This window comes from Mustelus asterias, chromosome 13 (assembly GCF_964213995.1).
Source record: "Mustelus asterias chromosome 13, sMusAst1.hap1.1, whole genome shotgun sequence".
Classification (NCBI taxonomy): Eukaryota; Metazoa; Chordata; class Chondrichthyes; order Carcharhiniformes; family Triakidae; genus Mustelus; species Mustelus asterias.
In genome coordinates, this window is record NC_135813.1 from 63,640,060 (window position 1) to 63,656,229 (window position 16,170).

The 16,170-nt window shown below is 51.3% G+C and overlaps 1 protein-coding gene across 3 annotated transcripts in view; it reads right to left on the reverse strand.

Annotated features, from left to right (window-relative positions):
• The window catches only part of LOC144502705 (transmembrane protein 233-like), a 49,435-nt gene extending 38,432 nt beyond the window's left edge, over positions 1-11,003 (reverse strand). Inside the window, exon 1 of one of the 3 annotated variants that reach the window (XM_078226932.1) lies at positions 10,540-11,003. In XM_078226932.1, the coding sequence (XP_078083058.1) occupies positions 10,540-10,722 (183 nt within the window). In that variant the 5' untranslated portion in view covers positions 10,723-11,003. The remainder of the gene's footprint in view (positions 1-10,539) is intronic. The other 2 variants (XM_078226933.1, XM_078226931.1) reach the window with 2 other exon arrangements.
• Positions 11,004-16,170: the final 5,167 nt, after the last annotated feature.

Consider the following 16,170-nt stretch of genomic DNA (forward strand, 5'->3'; position numbering starts at 1 on the left):
AGAAGAAATTAGATATAGCTCTTGGGACAAAAGGGATCAAGGGATATGGAAGTAGGCGGGATCAGGAAATTGAATTCGATGATCAGCCATGGTCAAAATGAATGGTGGAGCAGGCTTGAAGGGCCGAATGGCCTTCTGCAGCTTCTAGTTTCTGTTTTGATGGTTCCAGAACAGACAAACAGCACTGAGTCAGATACAGGCTAACAGCACTTGTGCAAATGGAGATGTGAGTATATAACACTCAGATACACACAGTCATGGAGTATTATTAATCTGCTCTAAAATCCTGCTGATGTTAAAAAGGAGAATATCTAAAAATCACTCCTGCTCAGCCAAGTTGTACCCAGATGGAAACTAAACATTGAAGTGGGCAGAAGCTGTTCAAAAGGTAGTGAAAATCCATTGGGCAAGATAATAACTGACGGACAAAACCTTCAACTGGAAGCAAAGTGAGGAACACTGAGGCTGATTATAATGAGGTGGAGGATTGGAGATGTTATAATGAGAATCACAGGGAGGTTGCGGACTTGTTTCTGTCTGGGAAAGGTGACTGAAGGTGGAAAGACTCGCTGGATTGGAATGGAGAGATGTAATATCGAGCTGACCTGTGCAGATATCAGAAACCATACGAGGCACCCAGTAGAGCACAGAGCTTCGGTACTGCAAACTGCTGCTGGTATTTTTATTTATTTTATTTAAAGTTTGTTTATGTATTTATTAGTGTCACAAGTAGGCTTACATTAACACTGCAATGAAGTTACTGTGAAAATCCCCTAGTCGCCACACTCCAGCGCCTGTTCAGGTACACTGAGAATTTAGCATGGCCAATGCACCTAACCAGCACATCTTTCGGACTGCGGGAGGAAACCGGAGCACCCGGAGGAAACCCACGCAGACACAGGGAGAATGTGCAGACTCTGCACAGACAGTGACCCGAGGCTGGAATTGAACCCGGGTCCTTGACGCTGTGAGTCAGCAGTGCCAACCACGGTGCCACCGTGCCGCCCTATTGTATGGCGATTGTATCTACATATGTTCACTCTTTTTTCATCAAGTCACTGCAGGTGATGTTCAGCTTCAGTAATCCCATTCTTGAGTTGACAGCTTTGCAGCACACAGCACCCCACTGATGATGCACTGGTTAACTGGTTTTCACCAACTTGTGCCTCAGTTTATGATAACTAGTTATGTTGCCAGACTAATAATCTCAAAGATTCAAAGTGAATTCACATTCCACCTGGGTAATTTGAGAATTTGAATTTGAGAATTCAACAGTCCAGAAGATTCAATGTAAATTCATATCCCACTTTAGTTATTTGAGAATTTGAATTCAGTCTTTAAAAAACTCTGGAAATGAAAAAAAATGCAGATAGCAGTGAGAGTGACTGTCAGACTGTTGTAAAAGCCCATTCTGAAAGGGACACTTTTCATCCTTACCTGGTGTGGCTCTATATTTTGTAAGAAGTTTAACAACACCAGGTTAAAGTCCAACAGGTTTATTTGGTAGCAAAAGCCACACAAGCTTTCGGAGCTCTTAGCCCCTTCTTCAGGTGAGTGGGAATTCTGTTCACAAACAGAGCTTATAAAGACACAGACTCAATTTACATGAATTGTGGTGAACCATCGTTGGTTCACCACTGGGGTTTGTTACCATGTTACTGTTGGGCTAGGGTGTTATTACTGTGGGGGTTGTACTATGTTGTTGGGTTAGGGTGTTTACCTGTTATGAGAGTTATCGTGGCACATTCCAGTGGGGTCCCGCCTCCGGTGGCAGGGTATAAGACCCCCTGCTCCGGCAGGACCCCTTCAGTCTGAACTGGTGTATTCGTGTTAGTAGTTCCCTTGTTACTTTATTAAAGCCTTCAATACCGAAGCCTTGATTCCATGTGCTTATTGACGCGCATCAATTTAATAAAGTAAACAGAAAACTCACAACTGTGCAACAAGAAGAAAAAAAAAACAGAGAGTATGGAACAGATCCTAAAACCGGATCGTCTGACACTGGACCCACGTGCGGTCGGTGCAGCTAACACATTCGACCATTGGTGGAAGTGCTTTGAGGACTACCTGGCAGCCTCGGTAGCTATCACTACGGACAGTGATAGACTCCAGGTCCTCCACGCGAGGGTAAGCGACACGATTTACCTAGCCATTCGTGCAGCTCCCACTTACCAGGGTGCCGTCGAGCTCCTAAAGAATAGGTACATTATGCCACCCAACGAGATACATGCTCGTTACCTCCTCGCTACACGACGTCGGCAGTCGGGCGAAACCATAGAGGATTATGCCAATGAGCTCCTGCAGCTTGCCAGGGGTTGCGACTGTAAGGACGTCTCCGCCGAGCAGTATATGTACGACCTCGCCCGAGACGCGTTCGTAGCAGGGGTAGGGTCCTCGTACATCAGGCTTAAATTGCTAGAAAAGGGGAAACTCAACTTGACCCAGGCAATGGGGATGGCCGTGAGGTTGGAGGCGGCGTCGAAGAGCTTGGCGCTGTACCCCGAGGACCACGTGCAGTCAACGTGGTTGGAGCAAGCTCTGCTCCCTCCTCGCCCCACGAACCCGCGCTCCCAGACCGATTCGACGACGGCGGCAGCTCCAGGTGGCCAGCGATGCTATTTTTGTGGAGGGGCCAAGCATCCACGGCAACAGTGTCCGGCAAGAACGGCAATCTGCAGCCAGTGCGGTAAAAAAGGCCACTACGGCAAAGTCTGCAGGTCCAAACCTAAAAACGGCAGTGCAGCTTGTAACCCTCCAGAACGGAGACCATCTCTTTCGGCGTCGCAGTACCCACGAGGTCCGACCACGTGCGATCTCAGGACGGCGCCATCGTGGCAGACAGAGGAGGAGGAAGACCACCAGGAGTCGCTGCGCTTGGCGCCCTCGCCCACGTGCGATCCATGGGGGCGGCCATCATGGTCCACGACGACTAGGAGCGACCAGCAGGGGTCCTCAGCAACCACATCGGCAGCATGCAGCAGCGACCAGCAGGGGTCCTCAGCATCCACATCGGCAGCATGCAGTGACGCCCAGGGGCCAACGGTGGCGTCGATCTCTCTGGATCAGACCAGGCATTACAGACTGGAACATTCTATGATGGAGGTAAAGGTTAGTGGCAGAACTGTGAATTGTCTGTTTGACAGTGGGAGCACCGAAAGTTTCATACACCCTGAAACTGCTAAAAGGTGTGGACTCCGGGTTCTCCCTGCCAAACAGACAATTTCCATGGCATCACAGTCCCGGTCTGTACCGATCCAAGGACGATGTATGGTAACTCTTGAGGTACAGGGCACAGTTTACGAGCAATACAGGCTCCTTGTGCTACCTCAACTTTGCGCGCCAATTCTCCTTGGACTAAACTTTATGGTCCACATGAAGAGTGTGATCCTACAGTACGGTGGGCCACTCCCTTCACTGGCAGTAGGGAATCAGCCGCAGCCTCCAAATTGCCCAAAGCGCCCCGCGTGCAATTTATCCACCCTGAAGATCACGACACCATCCCTTTTTAAAAATCTGGTACCTGGCTGCAAGCCCATCGCTACTAAAAGTAGGCGTTACAGCGCTGAGGACCGGATCTTTATTAGATCTGAGGTTCAGCGGCTCCTCAAGGAAGGGATCATACAGGCCAGTGCTAGTCCGTGGAGAGCGCAGGTCGTGGTAGTCAAAAGCGGGAACAAACCTCGGATGGTCATCGACTATAGTCAGACCATTAATAGATACACGCAGCTGGATGCGTATCCTCTCCCGCGCATTTCTGATATGGTCAATCAGATTGCGCAGTACCGAGTGTTTTCTACCATAGACCTTAAGTCCGCCTACCATCAACTCCCCATCCGCCCAGAGGACCGACAATATACGGCTTTTGAGGCGGATGGTCGTCTATACCAATTCCTCAGGGTTCCATTTGGTGTCACCAATGGGGTCTCGGTCTTCCAGCGTGCTATGGACCGAATGGTGGACCAGAACGGGTTGCGGGCTACCTTCCCGTACCTGGATAACGTCACCATCTGCGGCCATGACCAGCAGGACCACGACACGAATCTCCAACACTTTCTGCGCACTGCATCTCGCCTGAATCTGACCTATAACAGGGAGAAGTGCGTATTCCGTACGCGTAGGTTAGCCATCCTCGGATACGTGGTGGAAAACGGGGTCATTGGCCCTGATCCAGACCGTATGCGCCCACTCACTGAACTTCCCTTGCCCGCTAGCACGAAGGCACTGAGGAGATGCCTCGGGTTCTTTTCATATTATGCACAGTGGGTCCCCAACTACGCGGACAAAGCTCGTCCGCTCATTAAGTCCACGACCTTCCCACTTACGCCGGAGGCCCAATTGGCCTTCAAGGTTTTGAAGAGCGACATCTCGAAAGCCACGATGCACGCGGTGGATGAATCCATCCCTTTCCAGGTGGAGAGTGATGCATCTGACTTCGCCCTAGCCGCCACACTAAACCAGGCAGGCAGGCCCGTCGCGTTCTTTTCCCGCACCCTTCAAGGCCCAGAAATTCGGCACTCAGCGGTGGAAAAGGAGGCTCAGGCCATTGTGGAGGCAGTCAGACACTGGCGCCATTACCTGGCAGGTAAGCGGTTCACCCTGATCACGGATCAACGATCCGTGGCGTTTATGTTCAGTAACACGCAGAGGGGCAAGATCAAGAACGATAAGATCTTGCGGTGGAGAATTGAGCTCTCCACCTATAATTACGATATTATGTATCGTCCAGGGAAGCTCAATGAGCCCTCGGATGCCCTCTCGCGCGGAACATGCGCCATCATGCAGGAGGACCGCTTGAAGGCTCTCCACAATGATCTGTGTCATCCTGGAGTCACCAGACTCTACCACTTCATCAAAGCCCGCAACCTGCCCTACTCGGTGGAGGATGTCAGGTCAGTAACTAGAAGCTGTCGGATTTGCGCAGAATGCAAACCACACTTTTATCGACCAGACCGGGCACAATTGGTCAAGGCCACTCGCCCTTTTGAGAGGCTGAGTGTGGATTTTAAGGGCCCCCTTCCCTCAACGGACCGGAATGTCTATTTTCTCAATATAATAGACGAGTATTCCCGGTTTCCGTTTGTTTTCCCCTGTGCGGACACGTCAACTGCCACCGTCATCAAAGTTTTCAGTGAACTTTTTACCCTGTTCGGGTACCCCTGCTACATTCATAGCGACAGGGGCTCGTCGTTCATGAGCAACGACTTGAGGCAATTCCTGCTCTCATTCAGGATTGCCTCTAGTAGAACCACGAGCTACAACCCTAGGGGTAACGGACAGGTGGAAAGGGAGAATGCTACAGTCTGGAAGGCTGTCCTACTGGCACTGAAATCCAGGGGCCTTCCAGTCTCCCGTTGGCAGGAGGTCCTTCCAAATGCGCTCCATGCTATCCGCTCCCTCCTGTGTACGGCAACCAATGCTACTCCCCACGAGAGGATGTTCTCATTCCCTCGGAAGTCGTCCTCGGGGACCTCATTGCCAGCCTGGTTGACGTACCCAGGACCCGTCCTTCTGCGGCGCCATGTGAGGGCTCGCAAGTCCGACCCCTTGGTCGAACCGGTCCAACTCCTCCACGCCAACCCTCAGTATGCCTATGTGGCATATCCTGACGGGCGAGAGGACACTGTCTCCATTAGAGACCTGGCGCCCGCAGGGGACGTAGCAACCCCTGTCGCTCCTATTCCCCCAGTCACAAATCCACTACTCCTCATTACTTCCCCAGACGTGGCGCGGTCAGCACCGGGACCAGTGCATAACACTTTTACTCCCATGTACAGCTTGCCTGAGACTCGGAGATCGGCACCACCATCATCATCACCACCACCACTACCACCAAACGTTCCAGGATCCCCTGCACCATCGCCTCACCAGGGCCGGCCGGCCCGGGAGTCCTTGAGGGGACAGCCAGACGTTACTTTAAGAGCGCCACCACAAGCACCTGCTCCGTTTTCGCAACCGGTGTTGAAGAGATCGGCACCTGCTCCGGTTTCGCAACCGGTGTTGAGGAGATCGCAGCGTCGGTGCGGTCCTCCAGACCGTCTGGACTTGTGAATCCTGTGACTTTTCTGTTATTGTCTGTTATATGACCTGTTTTTCGTCCACCCCGCCACCTTTTGTTCTTAAAGGAGGGGTGAATGTGGTGAACCATCGTTGGTTCACCACTGGGGTTTGTTACCATGTTACTGTTGGGCTAGGGTGTTATTACTGTGGGGGTTGTACTATGTTGTTGGGTTAGGGTGTTTACCTGTTATGAGAGTTATCGTGGCACATTCCAGTGGGGTCCCGCCTCCGGTGGCAGGGTATAAGACCCCCTGCTCCGGCAGGACCCCTTCAGTCTGAACTGGTGTATTCGTGTTAGTAGTTCCCTTGTTACTTTATTAAAGCCTTCAATACCGAAGCCTTGATTCCATGTGCTTATTGACGCGCATCATGAATAATGGTTTGAATGCGAATACTTACAACTAATCAAGCCTTTAAGAAACGAAACAATGTGAGTGGAGAGAGCATCAAGACAGGCTAAAAAGATGTGTATTGTCTCCAGACAAGACAGCCAGTGAAACTCTGCAGGTCCACGCAACTGTGGGAGTTACAAATAGTGTGACATGAACCCAATATCCCGGTTGAGGCCGTCCTCGTGTGTGCGGAACTTGGCTATCAGTTTCTGCTCAGCGACTCTGCGTTGTCGTGTGTCGCGAAGGCCGCCTTGGAGAACGCTTACCCGAATATCAGAGGCCGAATGCCCGTGACCGCTGAAGTGCTCCCCAACAGGAAGAGAACAGTCTTGCCTGGTGATTGTCGAGCGGTGTTCATTCATCCGTTGTCACAGCGTCTGCATAGTTTCCCCAATGTACCATGCCTCGGGACATCCCCGAGACTTGATTAGTTGTAAGTATTCGCATTCCAACCATTATTCATGTAAATTGAGTCTGTGTCTTTATAAGCTCTGTTTGTGAACAGAATTCCCACTCACCTGAAGAAGGGGCTAAGAGCTCCGAAAGCTTGTGTGGCTTTTGCTACCAAATAAACCTGTTGGGCTTTAACCTGGTGTTGTTAAACTTCTTACTGTGTTTACCTCAATCCAACGCCGGCATCTCCACATCATGACTACCATCTATATTTTGTCTCAGGTTTAGCTCTGTGGTAGCGCTCTATACTCTGTGTTAGAAAGTTTATTTATTAGTGTCACAAGTAAGGCTTACATTAACACTGCAATGAAGTTACTGTGAAAATCCCCTAGTCGCCACACTCCGGCACCTGTTTGGGTAACACTGAGGGAGAATTTAGGATGGCCAATCCACCTAACCAGCAGGTCTTTCGGACTGTGGGAGAAAACCGGAGCACCCGGAGGAAACGCATGCAGACACAGGGAGAACGTGCAGACTCCGCACAGACAGTGACCCAAGCTGGGAATTGAACCCGGGTCCCTGGCGCTGTGAGGCAGCAGTGCTAACCACTGTGACACTGTACCAGAAGGTTGTGAATTCAAGTCCACTCCAGCAATTGAAGCATAGGCTGACATTCCAATCAATGCTGAGAGTGTTGTTCAGGTGACGTGTTCGCTAAACTGCCTGACCACTCAGCTGGGTGTGAAAGATCACATAGCAATTTTTGAAGTAGATCAAGGGAGATGTTTTGGTGTTCTGACCAATGTTTATCCTTTAATGGACATCACCAAATGTCTGATCATTTATGTTTTTTTGTGTGGAACCCGGCTGTGTACAATCCGGCTGTTGTAATTGTTTCTTACTTGTTCACAGGATGTGGAATGTGACGTCAATGTGCTGGTTGGCTAGCCAGCATTTATTGCCCATCCCTAATTGCCCCTAAGAAGGTGGCGGTGAGTCATCCTCTTGGGAACAGTTGCAGTTCCCGTAATGCAGGTACATCCACACAGCGCTGTTAGGGAGGAAGTTCCAGGATTTTGACCCAGCGACAGTGAAGGAACAACAGAATATTTCTAAATCAAGATGCTGAGTGACTTGGAAGGGACCTTTCAGGTGGTGGTGTTTCCTTGCACCTACTGCCCTTGTCCTGCTAGATGGTTGAGGTTTGGAAGGTGCTATTGAAAGAGCCTTGGTGAGTTGCTGCAGTGCATCTCGTAGATGGTTCACACTGCTGCTGGTGTGTGTCAGTGGTGGAGGGAGTGAATGTTTAAGATGCTGGATAAGCTGACAATCAAATGTGCTGATTTGTCCTGGATCGTGTTGAGTTTTCTGAGAGTTGTTGCAGCTGGAAAGTCTCTCCAGAAAAGTGGAGAGTATTCCATCACACTCCTGACTTGTGCCTTGTAGACGGTGGACAGGCTTTGTGGAGTCAGGAGGTGAGTTACTCTCTACAGGATTCCCAGCCTCTGACCTGCCCTTGTAACTACAGGATCTACATGGATGGTCCAGCCAACTTTCTGGTCAATAGTAACCCCGGGATATTGATAGTGGGGGATTCAGCAATGGTAATGCCATTGATTGTCAAAAGACAATCCTCTCTTGTTGGAGAAGGTTATAACATTCACACCACACAAGTGCCAGGTTATTTGCGATTTAGCAACCCAAGCCTGAATGTTGCCGCTGCATTTGCACATGGACTGCCCCAGTACCTGGGGAGTCACGAATGGTACTGAACATTACGCAGTCATCAGCGAACATCCCCACTTCTGACCTTATGATGGAGGGAAGGTGATTGATGAAGAAGCTGAAGATGGTTGGGCTGAGGACACTACCCTGAGGAACTCCTGCAGAGGTGTCCTGGAACTGAGATGATTTAATCATAGAAACCCTACAGTGCAGAAGGAGGCCATTCGGCCCATCGAGTCTGCACCGACCACAATCCCACCCAGGCCCTACCCCCACATATTTTACCCGCTAATCCCTCTAACCTCTGCATCCCAGGACTCTAAGGGACAATTTTTAACCTGGCCAATCAACCTAACCCGCACATCTTTGGACTGTGGGAGGAAACCGGAGCACCCGGAGGAAACCCACGCAGACACGAGGAGAATGTGCAAACTCCACACAGACAGTGACCTGAGCCGGGAATCGAACCCGGGACCCTGGAGCTGTGAAGCAGCAGTGCTAACCACTGTGCTACCGTGCCGCCCTTATTGATTGATCCCCAACCACCACAACCAACTTGTCTGTGCCAGGTATGACTACAACAGTTGTGAGTCCTGACCCCAATGGTTTGAATGTTTGCTCATGCTGCTTGATTACACATCCGGGTCAAATACGGTCCTGATATCCGGAGGAGACACTTTCACCTCACCTGAAACATCATACTGTCACAACAATGACTACACCTTGAAGTAGTTTCAAATTTCATTTTTTTAAAACTGCCTATAGCATGTAGAGGCTTCCTGAGGTAAAAGCACAATATGGATGCAGGTCTTTATATATTATTCCAGTCCCACACTAATACAGTCAACTTTTTAATTCCATTCTTAAAGTTATAAAGCCAATGCACCGAGCGGACTGGGAGAGAACTTAACCCATCTCCTTGCTTGCTCCAAAAACCAAATCCAATTCAAACTGAATCCAATTCATGGTTCCCACAAGATTTTTTTAAAGTTAAAGTTAAAGTTTATTTATTAGTCACAAGTAGGCTTACATTAACACTGCAATGAAGTTACTGTGAAAATCCCCTAGTCACCACACTCCGGCGCCTGTTCAGGTCAGTACACCTAACTAGCACATGTTTCAGAATTTTAATTTTTTAATTTTTACTCCATTCTTAAAGTTACAAAGCCAGTGCTCAGAGTGGACCAGGCAAACCCAACTCCATTCCTTGCTTGCTCCAAAAACCAAATTCAAAATCCAATTGAATCCAATTCAAGGTCCCCACAAGGGAGACAAACAAGATCCAAGCTGACAAGATAAGGCACCTTGGGCGTGATCTGACGCTTGATCGACTTTTAACAGCTTCCAGAGACCGCTATTTGGAATTGGCAATAAAGGGGAGGTGAATAAGTGAGTGAGACAGTTTTAGAATGGGTCTGCTCCCTGGACAAGGCCAGCACAAACTAGTCGGGTTGAATTTTCGGGGAAATGTGGACAGTGGCCTTTTATTGATGGTTGGTTGGTTGGTGAACACTAAACAGATCAAGAGGAGAGGGAGTCCTCAGCTGCCTGAACACATGCAGTCAGAGTGCTCCAAACCTTAAATCCAGACTCCAGGAGCTGGCTTCCTGCCTGTGAAACTCACACCAACAGATCACAGCAATCTCCCGTCCTGATATCAAACTTTCCTGTTTGCAAAGTGAAAACTTTTAAACTCTGCTTTACAGGAATGACAGTAAGGAGTTTAACAACACCAGGCTAAAGTCCAACAGGTTTATTTGGTAGCAAAAGCCGTGTGGCTTTTGCTACCAAATAAATCTGTTGGACTTTAACCTGGTGTTGTTAAACTTCTTACTGTGTTTACCCCAGTCCAACGCCGGCATCTCCACATCATTACAGGAATGACACAGTTTGTATTTAACAGGCAATGTAAAGAAGCTCATGCTGGTTAATAACTGTTGCTTATCGCAGATTCCTTCCCCATTTAACTCACCATCATCGAAAACACGAACGCCACGATGTTGATGGGATAAGATGGGCAGAGACAGGAGAATATGGTGAGAAAGATATATTTCCGTGGCATTTCTTCCTGCGGCTGAACTTCATTTTCAATATCCGTCTCCGGACCCCCTTCTAAAGATTCCTTCAGAACAGACTTGCTGACTGGATCAGACATCAGGACGGTTGGGAGATTTCAGTGCCTGGCTCCAGCTCGCACTGAGGACTGGGCAGTCCTACTAACTGGCAGCAGATCAGCACTGACCTAAATTTACCGGGTGTCAGCCTGGAGTCACAGCCCCTGATTGCCCAATACCACCCAGTGAACAGTAAACACCCCCCACACTGGAATCCCACTGCCCAGTGTCACCCAGTGAACACTGAGCACCCCTCACACTGCAATCCCAGAGCCCAGTGTCGCCCAGTGTCACCCAGTGAACACAGAGCACCCCTCACACTGCAATCCCAGAGCCCAGTGTCGCCCAGTGTCACCCAGTGAACACAGAGCACCCCCCACACTGCAATCCCAGAGCCAAGTGTCACCCAGTGAACACTGAGCACCCCTCACACTGCAATCCCACAGCCCAGTGTCACCCAGTGAACACAGAGCACCCCCCACACTGCAATCCCACAGCCCAGTGTCGCCCAGTGAACACTAAACACCCCCCACACTGCAATCCCACAGCCCAGTGTCACCCAGTGAACACAGAGCACCCCCCACACTGCAATCCCACAGCCCAGTGTCACCCAGTGAACACTGAGCACCCCCCACACTGCAATCCCACAGCCCAGTGTCGCCCAGTGAACACTAAACACCCCCCACACTGCAATCCCACAGCCCAGTGTCACCCAGTGAACACAGAGCACCCCCCACACTGCAATCCCAGAGCCAATGTGTCACCCAGTGAACACTAAACACCCCCCACACTGGAATCCCACTGCCCAGTGTCACCCAGTGAACACTGAGCACCCCTCACACTGCAATCCCAGAGCCCAGTGTCACCCAGTGAACACTGAACACCCCTCACACTGCAATCCCAGAGCCCAGTGTCACCCAGTGAACACTGAGCACCCCTCACACTGCAATCCCACAGCCCAGTGTCACCCAGTGAACATTGAGCACCCCTCACACTGCAATCCCACAGCCCAGTGTCACCCAGTGAACACTGAGCACCCCTCACACTGCAATCCCACAGCCAGTGTCACCCAGTGAACATTGAGCACCCCTCACACTGCAATCCCAGAGCCCAGTGTCACCCAGTGTGGGTGGCTCTGGGATTGCAGTGTGAGGGATGCTCAGTGTTCACTGGGTGACACTGGGCTCTGGGATTGCAGTGTGGGGGGTGCTCAGTGTTCACTGGGTGACACTGGGCTCTGGGATTGCAGTGTGAGGGGTGCTCAGTGTTCACTGGGTCGTATTGGGCTGTGGGATTGCAGTGTCGGGGGTGCTCAGTGTTCACTCGGTGACACTGGGCTGTGGGGTTACAGTGTGAGGGGTTGTGGTAAACCACTGTTAGCTTATTGCCTGTGTGTGTGTCATGTCTGGACATGCCGGCCCCGCCCGGGGCTCCACCCCCCCGGTCCAGGTATAAAGGCGACTGCTCCCCACCCCCCTGCCTCAGTCTCTGGACCAGTTCATCAGCATGGGTGTGCTCCAAGTCTTTTGCTAATAAAAGCCTATTTGTTCTTGCATACAAACTAGTCTTTGCTCGATTGATGGTGCATCAATTTTATGAGCAAAAGTTTTGGGATGGAGCAGATACTGAAACCCGACAAACTCGAAGTGGACCCTCAAGCTGTAGGAGCCTCTAACAGCTTCGATCACTGGCTGCGCTGTTTCGAAACTTTCCCCACCGCCTCCTCCGTCGTCCGAACCGAAACCGACAAGCTACACGTGCTCCACGCCCGGGCAAGCGATCAAGTATTCTCAATGATTAGAGACGCTGAAACTTACGAGGATGCGATCGAACTTTTAAAAGGCCAGTACAACAAACAGACAAATGTAATCTACGCCAGACATCTTCTGGCTACTCGCAGACAACAGCCAGGAGGATAGGATGATCAATTCCTGCGTGCGTTGCGAGCATTTGGCAGGGCCATGTCCGCGGGAGAAACAAGAGTTAAGGGGTTTGTAACAGGGGGTATGGGAGCGACAGGGGTTGCTACGCCCCCTGCTGGCGCCAGGTCTCGGATCGAGACCGTGTCCTCTCGCCCGTCAGGGTATGCCACATAGGCATACCGAGGGTTGGCGTGGAGGAGATGGACCTGTTCGACCAACAGGTCGGACTTGCGGGCCCTTACATGTCGCCGCAGGAGGACGGGTCCTGAGTACGTCAACCAAGACGGTAATGAGGTCCCCGAGGAAGACTTCCGAGGGAATGAAAACATCCTCTCATGGGGAGTAGCATTGGTTGCCGTACACAGGAGTGAGCGAATAGAATGGAGCGCATCAGGGAGCACCTCTTGCCAACGGGAGACTGGAAGGCTTTTTGACTTCAATGCCAGTAAGACAGCCTTCCAGACTGTAGCGTTCTCACGTTCCACCTGTCCGTTACCCCTAGGGTTGTAGCTCGTGGTCCTACTAGAGGCAATCCCGTATGAGAGCAGGAATTGCCTCAAGTCATCGCTCATGAACGACGAGCCCCTGTCGCTGTGAATGTAGCCGGGGTACCCGAACAGGGTAAAGAGATCACGGAATGCCTTGATAACCGTGGCAGCGGATGTATCAGAGCAGGGAACAACAAAAGGGAACCTAGAGTACTCGTCAATGATGATGAGGAAGCACACATGCCGATCTGTTGAGGGAAGGGGCCCTTAAAATCGACACTCAGTCTTTCGAAGGGACGAGTGGCCTTGACTAAATGTACCCGGTCAAGGTCGGTAAAAGTGCGGTTTGCATTCCGCGCAAACCCGACAGCTTCTTGTTACGGACCTGACGTCCTCCACCGAGTAGGGCAGATTGCGGGCTTTTATAAAGTGGTAGAGCTGAGTGACCCCAGGATGGCATAGGTCATTATGGAGAGCCTGCAAACGGTCCTCCTGTATACTGGCGCATGTTCCACGCGAGAGGGCATCCGAGGGCTCATTGAGTTTCCCTGGACGATACATGATGTCATAGTTATAGGTGGAGAGTTCAATTCTCCACCACAAGATCTTGTCATTCTTGATCTTGCCCCTCTGCGTGTTATTAAACATGGAACGCCACGGACCGCTGGTCCGTGATCAGAGTGAACCGTTTTTCCGCCAAGTAATGGCGCCAGTGCCTGACGGCCTCCACAATGGCCTGGGCCTCCTTTTCCACCGCTGAATGCCGGATTTCGGGGCCTTGGAGGGTGCGGGAAAAAAATGCGACGGGCCTGTCCGCCTGGTTAAGTGTGGCGGCCAGGGCGAAATCAGATGCATCGCTCTCCACCTGAAAGGGGATGGACTCATCAACAGCGTGCATCGTAGCTTTTGCGATGTCGGCTTTTAATTTATCGAAGGCCAATTGGGCCTCTGGCGTTAGGGGAAAAGTAGTGGACTTAATGAGCGGACGGGCTTTGTCCGCGTAATTGGGAACCCACTGTGCATAATAAGAGAAGAAGCCTAAGCATCTTCTCAGTGCTTTTGCACTAGTGGGCAAGGGAAGTTCAGAAAGGGGGCGCATACGGTCTGGATCAGGGCCAATGACCCCGTTTTCCACCACGTATCCTAGGATGGCTAAACGGCGCATATGAAACACACACTTCTCCCTGTTGTAGGTCAGGTTCAGGCGAGATGCAGTGTGTAGGAAATTCAGGAGATTCGTGTCGTGGTCCTGCTGGTCATGGCCGCAGATGGTGACATTATCCAGGTACGGGAAGGTAGCCCGCAGCCCGTTCTGGTCCACCATTCGTTCCATAGCACGCTGGAAGACCGAGACCCCATTGGTGACACCAAAGGGAACCCTGAGAAAGTGATACAAGCGACCATCCGCCTCAAAAGCTGTGTATTGTCGGTCCTCTGGGCGAATGGGGAGTTGGTGGTAGGCAGACTTGAGGTCTATGGTGGAGAACATCCGGTACTGCGCAATCTGATTGACCATATCAGATATGCGCGGGAGGGGATACGCATCCAGCTGCGTGTATCGATTAATGGTCTGACTGTAGTCAATGACCATCCGGGGTTTGTTCCCGCTCTTGACCACCACAACCACGGACTCGCGCTGGGTTGTATGATCCTTTCTTTGAGGAGCCGCTGAACCTCAGATCGAATGAAGATCTGATCCTCAGCGCTCTGACGCCTACTTTTAGTCACAATGGGCTTGCAGCCTGGCACAAGATTCTGGAACAGGGAGGGTGTGGTGATCTTCAGCGTCGAGAGGCTACAGGCGGGGCACGTTGGGCAATTTGGAGGCTGCTGTTCTCCCACTGACTGTGAAGGGAGTGGCCCACCGTACTGTAGGGTTACACTCCTCAAGTGGACCATGAAGTTTAGTCCGAGAAGTATTGGCGCGCAAAGGTATGGCAACACTAGGAGCTTGAAACGCTCGTAAACTGTGCCTTGCACCGTCAAAGTTACCACGCAACTCCCTAGCACGGTGACAGACCGGGACCTCGATGCCATAGAAATTGTCTGTTTGGCAGGTTGAATCCGGAGTCCACACCGCTTCACAGTGTCTGGGTGGATAAAGCTCTCAGTGCTCCCGCTGTCAAACAGACAATAAATCAAGTGGTCATTTACCTGGATGTTCATCATAGATTTGTCAAGTCTATGAGGCTTGGCCTGGTTCAGGATGATCGATGCCACTGTTGGTTCATGAGCGCCACTGCAGGCAGCTGAAATTGACGAGGATGACCCCTGCTGGTCGTTCGCGGTCGGTGCTGACCAACATGGCCGCTCCCATAGGTCGCACGTGGGTGATGGCGCCAAACTCAGTGACCCCTGGTGGTCACACACCTCCGACTCCGTCGACCGTAATGGCGCCGTCCTGGCCTCGCACGTGGACGAACCCCTCGATGATTTCGACGACGAAGAACTGGGCTCTGAAGAATCGCAGGCCGCGCTGCCGTTCCTAGATTTAGATCGGCACACTTTCGAATAGTGCCCCTTCTTACCGCAGGTGGAGCACAACACAGCCTTAGCGGGACACCGTTGCCGAGTATGCTTCGCTCCCCCACAGAAGCAGCACCGCGGGCCGCCCGGGGCTGCTGCTGTCGTCTGGCCCGAGTGTGAGCACGCCATTACGCAGCATTTCGAACCCGAGGGACGAGGAGGGATTGGCGACTGCTCCTGCCACGTTGTCTCCACGTGGTCTTCAGGATACAATACTAGGCTTTTGGAGGCCGTCTCCAGCATCTCCGCTAGCTCGATTGCCTGGGTAAGGTCAAGGTTACCTTTCTCCAGTAGCTTAAGTCGAATGTACGACGATCCGACTCCCACCACAAACGCATCTCGGGCGAGGTCGTTCATACTCTGCTCAGCCGACACAGCTTTGCAGTTACAGCCCCTGGCTAGCTGTAGGAGCTCGTTTGCGTATTCCTCCATCGTTTCGCCAGACTGCCATCGTCGAGTGGCTAAGAGGTAACGAGCGTGTATTTCGTTGGGCGGTTTGATATAACGCTTCTTCAGAAGCTCGAGGGCCTTTGTGTAATCGGTGGCCGCACGG